Source organism: Pseudorca crassidens, chromosome 5, assembly GCF_039906515.1.
Source record: "Pseudorca crassidens isolate mPseCra1 chromosome 5, mPseCra1.hap1, whole genome shotgun sequence".
NCBI lineage: Eukaryota > Metazoa > Chordata > Mammalia > Artiodactyla > Delphinidae > Pseudorca > Pseudorca crassidens.
The window spans coordinates 66219599-66236208 of record NC_090300.1 but is presented as its reverse complement, the minus strand read 5'-3'; the positions used below and the strand labels follow the sequence as shown (position 1 = coordinate 66236208).

The window sequence follows — 16610 nt, the reverse complement described above, 5'->3', positions numbered from 1 at the left end:
TGTTTAGTAGAGAATGCCTTAGTCAAGTATCTCAAAATGCTGCTGGCAAATGACCATACCAAGACTGTACGTCTGAAATAGAACGCAACGTGGAAATAAGGACAAATGAGAATTATTCTTCAGACTTGAGAGCAGTATCAAGAAACACCCTCTATTTTTACCATTCTTGCTCATACCCACACATGCGCACACACAACTTAGAGCAAAAGCCTTACAGGCCTCTATGTAAAATGTTACATGAAAAAGATTAACATGTTTTTATATACTCCTTAAAACATCAACAACCTAGGTTTTTCTAGAGAGAACCAAATAGCAAATAAAATCACTAGCACAGAGCGTTTTGGAAGGGGCTGCTGCTGAAAGGGCCCCCGATTAGTATCAGTTACCTGAACCCTGGGATCCACTCTTCTGAGGGCCAGCAGCAGTGACCTGAGCCTTGGTTAAGGCTTGCATCGGCTGAGCGACAATGGTTCCTCCACCTCCACTCACAATTGCCTTGGCAACTCCTTGGGTCACAACTTGCTTTGGACCAACTGCTTTGGCGACAGACGAGCTGGCCTTGGCTACGAGGATCTGGCCACCACTGATTGCCACTGCCTGCTTCACTGCCGAAGGTAGGGTAGACCCAACTGGAACCCCAACAACCTGTTCAAAACAGAGGAGAACCCAGCAGTGCTTCTTCTCATAGTCCCATGAGGGGTCTTAAAGCAGCACAGTCATTTCCAGCAAAGAACAAAAGCAAACCCCTAGATAACAACACATGGAGTCTAATTCAATCATCTAGGAATTCTACCTATGATGTGAACAGCAGTATTTCTCAGTCTGGATTTTATTACAATAAAATGTTACAGCTTTTGTCTTAACCCCAGCTACTATCTATAACCTATTTTAATTATAAAAAGTAATGTGTGTTTTTTTTTTAAAAAAAAACACAGGAAATACAGAGATATAAAGAAAAAAACTCTACTCATCAGAAATAATCTCTTAATTTTTTTTTTTTTTTTTGCGGTACGCAGGCCTCTCACTGTTGTGGCCTGTCCCGTTGCAGAGCACAGGCTCCAGACGCGCAGGCGAAGCGGCCATGGCTCACGGGCCCAGCCGCTCTGCGGCATGTGGGATCTTCCCGGACCGGGGCACGAACCCGTGTCCCCTGCATCGACAGGCAGACTCTCAACCACTGCGCCACCAGGGAAGCCCTCTTAATATTTTTAATGTAGTATTTACTTCTGATTCTTTTAAATGTACATTTTGAAACGAAGATTAGGATACATATAGTTTTATAATTTTTAAATTTAACATCATGTTACAACCATTTCCACTGTTATTTTCCAAAAACGTTTGAGATGACCAAAAAATAATGTATTAGAATAGATATGCCATAATCTAAGTATTTCACTACTGTGTGACTATTTAGATAATTTTAAATTTCGCATTATGAAAAAACTGCAATAAACATTCTCATATATGAACTATAAACTCCACTACATACTTTTAAATATCACCTTTTCAGTAACCCCTTCTGTGTTATCCCCATCTGAAGCAATATTTCTCCATCACTAGAACATCTAACAATTCATGTCATTTATTATATGGTATGACATGTGACACCTCTTCCAACTTATTTTTTTAAAAAAGTTATCTTTTTCGGGCTTCCCTGGTGGCGCACTGGTTGAGAGTCCGCCTGCCGATGCAGGGACACGGGTTCGTGCCCCGGTCTGGGAAGATCCCACATGCCGTGGAGCAGCTGGGCCCGTGAGCCATGGCCACTGGACCTGCGCATCCAGAGCCTGTGCTCCGCAACGGGAGAGGCCACAACAGTGAGAGGCCCGCGTACCGCCAAAAAAAAAAAAAAAAAAGTTATCTTTTTCTATACTTTCTAATCTTTCCTTTTCTTAAAGGTAGACATTTCATTAAAAAAGAAAAAGTATAAGCTAGAAAAACATTTAATTCAATTAAAAAAAAAATCCCAGCACCCAAAGAATGAAAGTTAGAAGTACCTAGTTCTAAAAATACCGTAAATTTTTTCAAGTAAAAGAATACTTCAGAGCTCTTTTAAAACAAGGTCAATAGTACAATGTTCAATTAGAAGAAACAACTTAATTAATGGAAAATTGGGGCAGTGTTTCACACTCCCTAATTCTTTATTTCATAAAAAGAACTTCTCACCAGAAACTAGATAAAAAGACTTTTACATTCTTTTTTAAGAATGGAAAAGATCTGTCTTCTAAAGGCAAAAAAGATAAAGAAGAAAGTACTTTTCAACCATCAGATTGGAGGGGAAAATTTTAAAGCCTGATAATACCAAGAATTGGCTAGAGGATATGGGGAAACAGGAACTTTTGTTCACTGCTGGTAGAAAGGTAAATTTGTACAGCCACTCCAGAGAAGTACTAGGATATCTACTAAAATTGAAAATTCACCCTCTACTGGTAGGGATATATCCCAGAGAAATCTTAGACATGTGCTCAAGGGAACATACACAGAAAGTCCAAGGTAGCATTATTTGTAATTACAAAAAATTGTAAGTAATCTTAATGTCTACAAAATGAAATATGCTTCATGTCTATAGATAGAGGAATGGATAAAATGTGGTATAAGACAGACTGACAGAATAGCATTCGTTAGTTACAATGAATGAACTGGAACTATATATATATCAACATCAACAGACTTTGCAAGTACAAATATTGAGTGAAAGGGGAGTTGCAGAAAAATATGAGTATAAATATCTTTTATGTAAATCTTCAAAATTCACAACACTACATGTTACTTACGGCTATTACGTATGTAATAAAAAGTATGGACTGTCAAGCTACACATCCAAATTCATGACTGTTGTTTTGGGGAAGAACGAAGTGGACTGCAACTTTATCAGTCATATTTTATTTGGAGAAAAAAATGTTGAATTAAATATGAACATGTTAATTCACAGTGGAGGATATGTGGATATTGATTATATTATTCTCTGTATTTACTGAAATTTTAGAATCTTCCCAAATTAAAAAATAGTAGCATTACCTAAGGTAGAACAAAATGTCAAACCATATAACAACTGATGAATGGGATTTTTAAGTTAAATAATCACTAAATCATACATGGTTCCTTTTCAAAGAATGTGAATATAGTAAAATACACTTGTCATGTGCTTGGACAATATGGCTGATGTAAAGAAAATGGTCCCCTAATCAATTGTTATAAACCAGTGTATCACAGAGGAAAGAGTATAGGTTTTTATAAGCAGTCAGACCTGCTTTCCCAGTTTTGTTCCATCAGTTAGTAGCTGCACAGTTATTTAACCTCTTTGAGTTTTAGCTTTAGATATCTCATCTATAAAATACCTCATAAGATCATGAGGCATAAATGAAAATAAGTTTATAAAGTGCCTAGCCAGCATGATGTACACAGTAAACGACAGCTGCAGCCAGCACAACACTTGTTACTATGAACTGAAGACTGGTGATCTATGAGACTACGTAGAGACTCAGGACAGAAAGCCAAAGGATAAACACCTGTCACTATCTTCAGCATTTGGCCAGGGCAGAGGACCTTGATCTTAAGGTTCAGTTAATCAAACAGAAATCAAAATATATAGATAACAGCTCGTATCTGCTTTAATATTCTAGGAGAAGATCAGCAAAATGCTGGTAACTGCTGAAATGGAATAATGGACATGTAGGATTCATTAAAATAGCCTCTGCACTTTTATGTACGTTTAAGGAAGGAGGGAAAGAAAGGAAGAAACAAAACAATCAAAGAGGGCTTCCCTGGTGGCGCAGTGGTTGGGAGTCCGCCTGCCGATGCAGGGGACGCGGGTTCGTGCCCCGGTCTGGGAGGATCCCACATGCCACGGAGCGGCTGGGCCCATGAGCCATGGCTGCTGAGCCTGCGCGTCCGGAGCCTGTGCTCCGCAATGGGAGAGGCCACGGCAGTGAGAGGCCCGCGTACCGCAAAAAAAAAAAAAAAAAAAAAAAAAATCAAAGAACCAATGGGTTGGGGGGAGAAATAAGTTCATCTAGAATGGAGAAGAGAAAACTCCCAGCTATTCTGGCCTGGTTAAAACAATCCCTGATGATTATCCAAATCTCTTCATTCTGACTGTATGAGCCTCATTATATAGGCAACATGGAGTGTTACTGTAGCTACAGAGCTGGGCACACTCATTCCCCCTAGAGATGTGGAGATATACAAACTCTTCTTACTAATCAAGAACTTTTCTCTGCATTGATAAAAAAAAAAAAGCTTCTTAATCCAGAAAATTATTTTTAAGGTATGGCAGAAACTGCCAGCTGAACCCCAATATGTATTCTTTGCTTCTCTCTCATAGTAACAGAACCCCCGATTTTCAGCTAGGGACATGGCCACACAGAATACCTACTATATTTCCCAACTCCTTCACACCTAGGTCTGATATCTCATTTCTGGCTAAAGGGACGTGAACAGAAGTGATGAGTGCAAATTTTTGGTTCGCTCTCCCCAAACCCTCTTCCCTTCCCTTTTCCTGCTGGCCAGAAATGTGAACACGGTGGCATGAGAGGAAGTGGCTATCATAGCCCACAAGCTGAAAACCAAATTTTGAAAATGACAGAGCAATGAGATGGAGTCTAGATTCTTGATGATTGTGGATCCAACACAGCAGGGCCGCTTACCAGACTTTCATGTGTGAGAGAAGTAAACTCATTTAAGCTCCTGGTTTGGGAATTTGTTATAGTAGTTGAACTTTTTTCTAAGACGTCTGTCTTTACATTTCCTAAATATATCACACTTAATAATCCCTTGTATAAGCTAAATTACACATAATCTATTTTCATGTTCCTAAGTTAACAAAGAAAGCAAAGATCTTAAAGGAAAATAATATATACATGTGATATCACTTATATGTGGAATCTAAAAAAAATACAACAAACTAGTGAATATAACAGAAAAGAAGCAGACTCACAGATATAGAGAACAAACTAGTGGTTACCAGTGGGGAACAGAAAAGGGAGGAGGGGCAATATAGGGGTAGGGGATTAAGAGGTACAAACTATTAGGTATAAAATAAGCTACAAGGGTATACTGTACAACACAGGGAATACAGTCAATATTTTATAAGTAGAAATGGAATTTAACCTTTAAAAATTGTGAATCATTATACAGTACACTGGTAACATATAATATTATATACAAACTATACTTCAATTTAAAAAAAGGAAAATAATACATACATGTACCTATTTTAATTTCTTTCCTCCAATCCCATGCATCTGACTTGCTTTTCCCTCCTTGTGCCAACCTCTATCCTCACACTCAACTGCTTCAAAATGTCCAGAATATGACACACCTAATCCCTCCGAGAGCCAAATAAAACATAACCATGCTGGCCACAGGAGGGCAGTTTTTACTAGCAGAGCTTGTCCACCAAGAGCAAACTGCTCACAAGATAAACAACCCCCCTTTATTATAAAACACTGAGGAGAATGAGGAAGTCTGGCATTCTACTGGGGAAAAGCCTATGCACAGCTGTCTATGACACCACAAGCAAGTCTCTTGAGTAGGACACTGTAACCCCAAATTAGTTTTTTTTTTTTTTAATACAACATTTTGGCCTAGAACCTGAAATCACCTACCAACTGTTTTCCTCTTCCCCTCCCACAGCACTGCTCTCCGAATTTCCTTAGTTTCACCTTTGTTCTGTACAGTTTTAAATACTTAATTTTGATTCATGCTTTGATTTGGTGTTTCTATTCCTGCCCTCCCTGTGCCCTGTACGGACCTTTGCAAGTCAGAATCTACTTTAGCAACCTGAAGGTGAGGATTCTCTATATGTGATTTTTCCCTGGATGCTGAAAAATACAGCCACTTACGATTTAGTTCTCAATGACAGTAACTATTACATGGTACTCACACATATATACATAGGACTCATCCTCACATAACTTTAGCTGCTATCACTTATTTAGCACCTGCTCTGTGCTAGGTCCTCTATATACAATGATCTCTAATTCTCCTACAGCACTGAAAGGCAAAGGGTATTATTTCCTTTTACTAGATGAAAAAACAAGGCTGAGAGAGATAAATTTGCCCAGCTCACACAAGTAATGAGTGGCTGAGATCTGAGATGTGTAACAAGCTCATGCTCTTTTAACTACACCACACTGCTTCCTTCCCATATGAACCACCAATTCCTCAACTGTCTCTTTTCATGTCAAAAGCAGCACCGCTTTCTACTTTTATGAAAATGATAAACTGTGTTTCTATTGTGCCAAAGTTGTGTGGAAAGTGAAACAGTACCATTCTGTTCACCCTCCTGTTTTCTGGCATATTTTCTGACTACACCTCAGCAATAACCAGGGACACCCTGTACTTGCAGACAGCTCTTTATCTCAAGTCTAAAGCATGTACTAAATTTCTGGGATAGATGTCTTGTTTCATGTTCTGCTTCTCTGTAGTTTTTTCACACTCTTCTGTGGCTTTTCTTATCAGGTACCTTTACACTTAAGGCATTCTAGCACAAACCCAGCCATTTTCTCTTGGTCCTACCTTGCCATTAGGTAGGTGGGAATGTGACAAGAAAGCCAATACAGTTGTTCAGTATTACTGGGTGAGCAGATTTGCAAAATGCAAAAGTGGCAAAAAGCAGAAACTTTTCAGAGCTTCTGAGCATAAATAGCAATGCTATCATGATTCAAAAGCCTAAATCAGTAATACCATGTATTTCTAGGTGAAGCAAAATAGATTTTAAACAACACACAGGATGTGTCTGAGTACGAAGACTAGATGACAATAACCGATTCACGAAAGGACTTGAACAAAATGCTTATCCCTGAAGCCAAAACAACAGAGGGAGCATCAGGAAGTGGTTGGGGGTTGCCTGTTTTAGTGATTCTGGCTATGGAATCCCCAAAGTCAAATTTTTTTTTTTTTGCAGTACACGGGCCTCTCACTGTTGTGGCCTCTCCCGTTGCGGAGCACAGGCTCTGGACGCGCAGGCTCAGCGGCCATGGCTCATGGGCCCAGCCGCTCCGCGGCATGTGGGATCTTCCTGGACCGGGGCACGAACCCGTGTCCCCTGCATCGGCAGGCGGACTCTCAACCATCTGGGCCACCAGGGAAGCCCCCCCAAAGTCAAATTTGATGCTGTAATTCCATGGTTTCTAAATTTACCTAATCATATGAGTCAGTAGGAGAGTTTGTTAAAAATCCAGATTCCCGGGGTCACCAAGAAGTTCTGATATTTTTAATCATCAGTTGAGTCTTATGAGCAGAAAAGTTTGGGAAAGTGGTTAATGAACTCTTACAGATTTTAGAACCACCTATAAGACTATGAATTTTTAACTCAATCTATATGCAGCCATCTAGACTAACCAAAATATCTAAAACCTATTTTAAAGTTGAAAAGCAAGCGCTTCACATAGTACTCTTAATAGCTTTAGGATATATCTGCCCTAAAAGTAAGATTATTTAACTCTGGATGTTCTAAAAGCATGCTTAGGTTACACACAATGGCTCACAAATTTTAACTGTTCTGGAATGGGGAATTTTGGAGTCAACTAGACCTGGGTTCAAATTCTCTGTCACTTATTAGCTGTATGCTCTCAAGGATGTTGCTTAACCTCTCAGAGCCACAATTTCCTCATCTGTAAAATAGCAGTGAAAATATCCATCTTGCAAGGTTGTCTGAGGTTTACAGATAATATGCAAATAAGAGCATGATATACTTTGGCACTCCTAAGTACAACGGATGCAGGGAAACATGTATCTCTGTTTTAGAGTTCTCCCAATATGTAAATTCCCCAAACCTCCAAATTATAAAGAAAATGAACTCTCTAAAGAGCCAAGAATCATTTAACAGATCACACAGTCAAGACATCAGAGGTGCAAACTATAGCAGTCTCCTATCAGAAATAAACAGGTAAAACAGTGGACCTCGATCCTGTCAGTTAGACTTGAATCAAGTGTAAAGTTGTGTCCATGACGTCAATCATCTTCACTGTCGGAGAGATAACACGGCATCCCTTCACCTCTTGAACTGTCCCTGGGCCCTCTATAAACCATGTCCCTGCTCTTGTTAATAACTATGAAAAGAACAGGTGGGTTAAACACCAACTTATCTGCTTTTCCTACAGGGCTTTCATCCACAGGTTTTCCCGGGACCATCAACACCGTCACCCTTTTCAGCACTTGTCCATTACTTAGGCAAACAACGTTCACTGACATGTTGACTTCCCCATCCTTACCCAATACAAACCTTAGAGGGCTGAATCTTTGGTGACTGGGCAGTCCCTTCTCCAGCAGTTAGGACTTGTTTTTGAGGGGACACAGCTATCATGTGACCCCCTTTCACAGTCACATACTGAGGGAGTGGTGACTGGCTGGCAGCTCCTGTTGTTGGTACGTGAGAGGCTTCTCCAGGTTCCTGTTTGATGATTACCTTGCAACAAACATGATAATGACAATGAATAAGCAGCCCATTAAAAATGCTACTAATATTTGAATTTATTCTGTATGCAGGAATTAATGAAGCCCTGTATGTAAACAATGACTCCACTAGAAGGGTAAAAATACTGCTTTAAGTATAGCCCATAATAGCTATTAAAGGGACCAAAAGTAGGATGTGGACTAGATCCAGTGTATCTGCAAACCAACCTCGTCATTTATTTTAGACATTGGTGGCAAAACGGCACCAGGAAGTTCCCATCTTGCTAGACTCCAAGGGCTGCCCTGTGAACACCACTAAACAAATGGAAGCATGTCTCAGAAGTAGGATCCAGTCTTAGAAATGAGACATACTAAAAAGTTCCATGATGTGGGGTAGTAGCATCAATCAACTCCAACAAGCCACAAAAAGATTCTGTAACAAGAGTTTATCCACCTGTGGGATAATCCTCTCATGAATACTTACTTTTGTGAAAGCTCCAAGTCCTCCAGTTATAGGTTTGGGGCTTTGAACCTTAGGGTGACTCCCAATTGGGCAAAGAGGTGGCATAGATGCGAACAAAGAATCCTCCTGCTGTGTTTGTAAAAATACGTATTGTACAATTAGGATAAAGTGAGTGATTTCACTCTAGTCACATATTTAATACAAACCTGTGACATTCCCTAGCAACAAAAACAAACAAAAAGCCCAAAACTCTTTGGGGGCTTCTGAGTCCCTACACCTGCATTTTAATATTGCTTGAAAAGACAATTCAAAGTAAGGCTATAAATTGGCAAGAACCTACTCATCTGTGCCCACTGTAAACTGGAAAGACTCCTATCATACTACCTGTAATATTTGGCTGACTCATTGGTTTCATGTCCAGTCCCCTGCCAGATGCTACTAAAGGATAGGTACTGTATTCTATTTCTTTTCTATCCCTAAGGTCTACGCACTAAATAAACGAATGTAACAGGCAGTGACAGTGTTTCAGTATACCACACTGTTGTAACAGTACTTGCAACTTGATCTGTTACTCTGGAATAAATACCCAGGACGCAGGGGGAAATTTTTCACTAAAAATTTTAAAAACAATACAACAAAAAGAACTTGAATAATTAGCAAATACAAAGACAGCAAAGGTCAAAATTCAAAATTACTGTCATTTGTCTCTAATTCTCAAATACAAAAGGCAAGTCTCAGAGGCAATTTTCCATAAATAAATGTTGGGGGCAAGAAACAAAGTTAAGAACACTGTTTAACTATGTAATGCAAATATCATCAACAAACATGCAAAAATACACTGGTAGAAAATTAAGACCTTCAAGGAATTCTTACAATTCAGGCATTCATAGAACACAGTGCTCAAAGATTACACTGCATTAGAGAAAAACCTCGCCTTGGATCAGGAAACTATTCAATATCATCACAATTAAGTGCCTAGATATAAGAAATGCTGTGTTAGCACCAGTCATGTAAGAGATGATCTTTGAATTCTCAGGAATTCTCAAACAGGAGTTTATACCTCAGAGGCTCTAGCCTTAAGGTAGCCAAGACAATAACAAATAAGCTGAATAACTAAGTCAACAGCAGTGACTGTCTCTGCGGAACAGTGAGCAGATATCTAGCACTATGATCTGAACAAGTCAGATCATATTTGGAATTCTAAATTTCAAAGGACTTCTTATCCTGAAGAAGGTGGGGGAAGGGGAAAATACACTGTGGAAAGATACGAATTATTACTTTGTAAAGAAAAATGTATAACAAAGCTGTCAAAAAAAAATCATAGGTAAGGTAGGGGAGTCTGAAGTACTTGATCTTTATGATACTTCTTAGCTTGAAGATTCTACTTTATGAAATCTGCATTATCACTTGCAAATTCTGGCTCAACCTGAATGTACCACGTTTAGAAACTAGCAAAGTGCAATAAGAGTGTTACCTTGACAGCAGATGTTACAAAACTACTTCCATGAATTTTAGGAATCGGGGAACCTGTTCCTTGGGAGGCCTGAGAGGCAGTAGAGAGCTTGCTGGTAGGACTTCCTGATAAGCAAGGTAGATTTAAAAATAAAGTATAAACAAAGTAAAATTTACAAAATGGAATTTTAAAGCCATTTTCCACCACCCTCGTCTTCTCCCCACTATGTATTGTTCATTTTGAAGGGCTGAAAACTCACAACCATGATACTATTATAGAAAAAAAACACTTAAGGATTCATCCTGTGAAGCTGACCGCTTCATCAACCTAAAAAGGGACAAGAAGCTAGTAAGGAAGTGTAGAAGAATAAGTAAAGTAAGTAGACATTATATATTCTGCACTCATATAGAAAGAGATACTGTAACATAATGGTGTTGGCTATTTCACAATGTGCCAAAATGTATGCATTCAACTGAATGCTAGTTCCTTCAAAGTAGTTTCACTAGAAGGTTATACCTACTCCAAAATGCTGACATTAAACACTTTATACTCCATCAGTACAACTGGCTTTAGGGTCTGATCAAAATAAGTCACATTATCTACAGTCAACAGTAAGTCAAGACTAAAAATGGTACTTGGCCACCTCCTCCATTTACCAAACTTGCCTGCAGAGACTTTGGCTGATTCCTAAAACTAAACATCCTCAAAAGACACCTACTTGGCATCCTTAGGTGTACTCAAAAGGGAATCTCTGAAAGTAGCATTTTGTAAAGGAGTCCCACAATTATAATCATTGTTAAAGAACATAACTTTCTAAAAAAATAGTTGGAAAGGCCCAACACACATTAATCTGTGTTAAAATCAAACATGTTAGAAAAAAATCAGTCTCATTATTTTATAGCTATTTCTCTTATTTCTCTTTTCGATATTTCTATGAGAAGTGAAAGCTACAGGAAAGTTTACACAGAGGTGCACGTGTTTAAACAGTTTAATTGAAGGGAATAAATAAAATGTTAGTGAAAGTACCTCAAAGAAACCTGAAAAGCTCTCTGTATTTATATGAGGTTATGATGATAAACACGGGGAATCCAAAGACTTCTTATGCTTCCTATTAGAGTTGTTTTTTGTTTTAAATAACTACAGGGTTCAGCTTCCCTCCCACATGCAAGTTTTATCTTATTCACTGAAAAGTAAAGATCACTTTTTTATTTCACTGGGGAAAAATATGTATGGCTCACAAAGCTATTCTTGCTCTAAAGCTTAATTTTGAAAAGTTAATCACACATTGCCTAAAAAGAATGTCTTCTAAATGAGAATAAAATCCACTCTTTTTTTTTCCTTTTTTAGAAAATTAATTATGGTTCACTATGAATCTTAAGAAATTAAAAAATAAAACTTAAGTAAATTCCTAAAAATATAACTTTTACAAGAAGTAAATCTTCCCTCAAATAGCACTGGAAAACAAAAAAGAATATATATATATAAATATAGATATATATATATATATACACTCTTATGTATTCCCTCCTCTTGTTCATGGTTGAAGATTTCATTCTCCTATTATATGGCTACTAAGTCACATTAGGATTCCACCTCTAAAAAAGATCAAATCTTGGGGATTGTATGAATATTGTTCCATTCAAACACACACCTGCAGTAGGAGTGGTGGCTCCAATAACCTGCCCTGGCTTGTCCACGATAACATAAGGATTATTAATAACAGAACTGGCAGTGCCTTGCTTCACATGGACTGGAGTGGAAGTTGGGGTTCGAGGCAATGGCGATGGACTTGGGGTTGATATAGGGGAACCTTTATTAATAAAAAGAGAAACAAAATAAACTAAACAAAATAGATATATTCAGCCCATCTAAGAGGACGCTAAAGAAAACGGAAGAGGGGCAGGGCCACCAGTACAAAGGCGACAAGTTGGGAAAAGAGAATGGGACTGTAAGTTTCAGGTACTGAGAGCAGCCGCAGCAGCTGAGGCCAGGGGTTAGTGCATTTTACTCTCTACATCCTTATCCATGTAGCAGCAGCAGCAGTCAGCCTGTTAGAAACAGATACTGAGGTCCTACCCCAGATCTACCAAATATATCAATAAACATTTAAACATAAAATAACATAAAATAAAAATAAGTATTTTAACAAGAGACTCCAGCAGGCATATTAAAGTTCAAAACACAGTGCTTTTACACAAGTGTGGAACTGCTGCATCCCCAGGTAACAACAACTTGGGCAGGTTGTTATAATACTGGTTATACTTGAAGAAACTGAAGTTAGGGAGGCAAGTGAACAGCTAGACTTAGGAACCAAGTCTTGATTTGCAATGAATTTCCAATAGGAAAATATTAAATTCATCCACCAAAACAAAAGTCTCTCTCAATACCATATCACAGCCACAAGCCAGAGATTCGTGTTCCCATAGCTCTCAGAAGTTACCGACAGATACATCATTAAACATCCTCAACAGTTATTGATCAAATCTGTTATCCATGAATTTCTCTAAACTTCAAAACAATTTATATGTTCAGCCTATTCCACCTCTGAAGCAGCAAGCTCCAAAACGCTTCTAACTGGTGGGTAAAATTATACATTCTTTACCTTTTATCAATTTCAAGGACTTGGATCATATTTCTGCTTAGCTATTTTTAGCACTGAACACTCCCCCCACCCCCTTCATTTAAGAATTATATAGAAGTCTCCCACTGCCTACGTATTTCTATTGACTCACTTTCATGTCTTTTCTGAGGTGGCACAGTCAAAACTATAAAGCATATTTCTACTAGAAGTTTACCTAACATAAACTGTTGTGCGGCAATGGACAACTCAACCTCAGTGAAAATGAAACCTCAGAACGACCTATCACAGGAATGAGTAAATTTCTAGTGTGGTTATAGAGTATAAAAGATATCTCAATCCCAAACCAACCCTTGAAGCTTAACTACAAACCAAAAGGCATCTAATTTTTTTCTATTACTAGTCACTCTGGTTTCCATATATAATTCCCACACTTAATTCCTACCTTAGTTTCCTCCATACATCCTAGCAAACAATTTACCTGTGCTGATTCTAGATGAAAATTTGGGTGCTTTGAATTTTATTTCTTTCCTCATTCAAAAATTGTTTCCATATGAATGACTTTTGTTTTTGTTTTGTGACACTTTTGCTTTGCTAATCAACAGTGATGAGCTTGCTTGTTAACTAAACAAAAACCCTGCTTAGAAAAGCTAACAAAAAAAAACTAAAAAAAAAAAAGAAAAAAAAAAGCCATAGTACTTTATCATTCTAACAATTTTTACACACACCAAATTCATATATACCACGTATACCTGAGACAATCTTGCAGCTCATGGTGATAGGCTGGAAGGATTTTCCAGGTGACTCCGGATTAGGAACCTGACTTTGTGGCACAATTTTGCAACTTGATGCTATTGGCTGAAAAGCTGAATTGCCATGAGAACAAAAGGTGACTTTCTGGGATGTTGTCATTTTGGTGGGTGTTCGTTCCAATGAAGATGGCAAAGAATAAAATGTAGTGTGTCTCTCAGCTTCAGTGTTGGCTGGGAATCCTTCTTGAAATGAAACACGCAAATAAGTCATCAACCACTTTGAAATCCCTCACCATTTCAAGAACCATTTAAGCCATTTACCAGTAGTAAAATAAATACAGTTGACTGGTATTTAACACTGCTTTATGTATTTTCTGGTGAAATGTAAATATCATGCCTAGAATCATGTTTCATTAAAATGCTTCTTTCAAAAAATTAGAAAACATATTAGCTAACACTATATAATAAAATTTATAAGTTCATTATGTTCTCCCATTCTTTATATATGAATTGATAAACTGTTTAGAGAAGAAAAACTCAAAAGAAAGCATTAGCTTAATCTAATGATGTCCTGTTTTATTAAATGCCCATAAAAAGGATGCAACTGAAACTTAAGAGAAATAAAGTTGAGATTTTTATAAAAGAACTAAAATATTAACATCACATTAAACGTAGACTTACAGATCATACTAACACCATTTAGAATCAATTTTATATCGTACTTGTATATGTTATATAAGTGAACACTTAAATACACTTAAATACTTAACTATATACTTATATATTTACTAAATAAAAAGATGCCATAGTCAAAATACATTTGTTGATGATAAGTCTTATATTGTATTTTAAATAAGATTAGATACTAATATTTGAACTTCTTGTTCACACAATTATGGACCAAACAAGAAAGTCTTCCTGTAACATATTAGAGGAAACCATTATATTCATCAAAGAATAAAAATGTAATGCTTTTCAGTGAGTTTTGTGTTCTATAAAATGTCGATAAAACTGCATTAAAAATTTTTTCTGAGAAGAGTAAGGGCTTGGCTATTTTCATAATAGGTCTGTGTAGAAGAGCAGCATGCCTACTTATGCAAAATTTATTTTCCATACACTCATAAGGCACTGAAAACAGCAGTTCAACATCAAGTGATGGAAAGGAACACGCCATAATGACTGCTCTATACAAGGTAAAAATGCATTTCCATACAAGGAAAAATATATACTACCTTTCTCCACAGAGGTATCAGGTACTGGCTCATGTGACTGCTTTACTGGTGAGGACGCTTTCACAGGGGCTGGAATGGTCAAAGGCAAGGATGGTGGGGCATCTGAGATGTCTGACTCGGAGGACTGAGGATAAACGGTGTCTTCTCCAAGAGAATGCCGATGGAGCTCAACATCCACTACCTACACGATCGGGCAACAACTGGGCTCATGAATCCATCATCAATGTCACAGAAAGCCCCAAACCTGTCTCAAAACATGGTGCTCTAACAGACGTTGCAAATGATTTCTATTCATACTTCAAAGGCAATTTCTATCTCAATAACTAAAGGATTTATCCCAGAATGTAATCTAATCTGGCTTAATAGATCACTCAATGAAACCAATCATAAAATTGGGGAACTTCCATTTAGTGTTTCTGCACCTTAGAACACTCTTTCCCCCAATCTCAGCATGACTGCCTCTTTCTCACCATTAGGTCTCAATCAAATGTCACCTTCTCAGAGAGGCCTTACCTAACCAACCTAGCTAAAGCACCCAACTTGTCCTCCGGCTACTCTCTTCTTTATAGCACTTATTTGTAAGTGAAATTATCTTATTTGCTTTTATATTTACCATATACCTTCTCCCTACTCTCAATACAACCAAGAATAAAACTCCTTGAGAGTAGTAGCTACTCTCATTTGTTCATTTTTGTATCCTCAGTACCTGAACCAGTGCTTAGCATATAGTATGTGCTCAATAAATAACTTCTGGCATAACACAGCACATTTCCCTGAAGAGAGTAAGGTTTAACTTAGCTAATTCTAATCATAATGGCTACTGCTGATATATCATGAATACCAAAAAAGGAGGGGGAGGATGGGGTGGGAAAACAAAGTTGAAGGTCTAATACTTCCTGATTTCAAAATTTATTATTACAAAACTATAGTAATCAAAACAGTGTGGTACTAGCATAAAGACAGACAAATAGACCATCAGAATAGAATACACTCTCACATACATGGTCAAATTATTTTTGACAAGGGTGCCAAGACCACTGATTGGGAAAAGGACAATCTTTTCAACAAATAGTGCTGGGAAAACTGGAGATCCACATGCATTAGAATGAAAGTGGAAGTTTACTTTACACCATATACAAAAATTAACTCAAAATGGATCAAAGACCTAAACATAACACCTAAAACAATAAAACTTAGAAGAAAATATAGGGGCAAAGTGTCATAACACTGAATTTGGAAATGATTTCTTGGATATGATACAAAACGTACAGATAGAAGAAAAAACAGATAAATTAGACTACATCAACATTTAAAACTTCTGTGCATCAAAGGACACGATAATAGAGTGAAAAGGCAACCCACAGAATGGGAGAAAATATCTGCAAATCATATATCTGATAAGAGATTATCTCAAGAATATAGAGACACCTCCTAAAAATCAGCTACAAAAAAACAAACAACCCAATTCAAAAATGGACAAAGGATTTGAATTCACATTTCTCCAAAAAAGATATATAAATGGCTGATAAACACATGAAAAAATGCTCAACATCAATAATTATTACAGAAATGCATACCAAAACCACAAAGAAATACCACCTCACACTCCCTGGATAGTATCAAAAAAACAGAAAACAACAAGCACTGGCAAAGATGTGGAGAAATCGAAACCCTTACATACTGTTGGTGGGAATGTAAAATGATGCAGTTGCTATGGTAAACAGTGTGGTGGTTT

At 37.6% G+C, this 16610-nt stretch overlaps 1 protein-coding gene across 11 annotated transcripts in view; it reads right to left on the bottom strand.

Moving 5' to 3' along the window:
- The window catches only part of YEATS2 (YEATS domain containing 2), a 109526-nt gene that overhangs the window by 29932 nt on the left and 62984 nt on the right, over positions 1-16610 (bottom strand). For 8 of the 11 annotated variants that reach the window (XM_067738209.1, XM_067738207.1, XM_067738208.1 and 5 more), the window contains 7 exons: positions 14876-15056; positions 13644-13886; positions 11965-12123; positions 10335-10438; positions 8882-8989; positions 8228-8410; positions 387-645 (listed from right to left, as the gene is read on the bottom strand). In XM_067738209.1, the coding sequence (XP_067594310.1) occupies positions 387-645; positions 8228-8410; positions 8882-8989; positions 10335-10438; positions 11965-12123; positions 13644-13886; positions 14876-15056 (1237 nt within the window). The remainder of the gene's footprint in view (positions 1-386; positions 646-8227; positions 8411-8881; positions 8990-10334; positions 10439-11964; positions 12124-13643; positions 13887-14875; positions 15057-16610) is intronic. The other 3 variants (XM_067738211.1, XM_067738214.1, XM_067738215.1) reach the window with 2 other exon arrangements.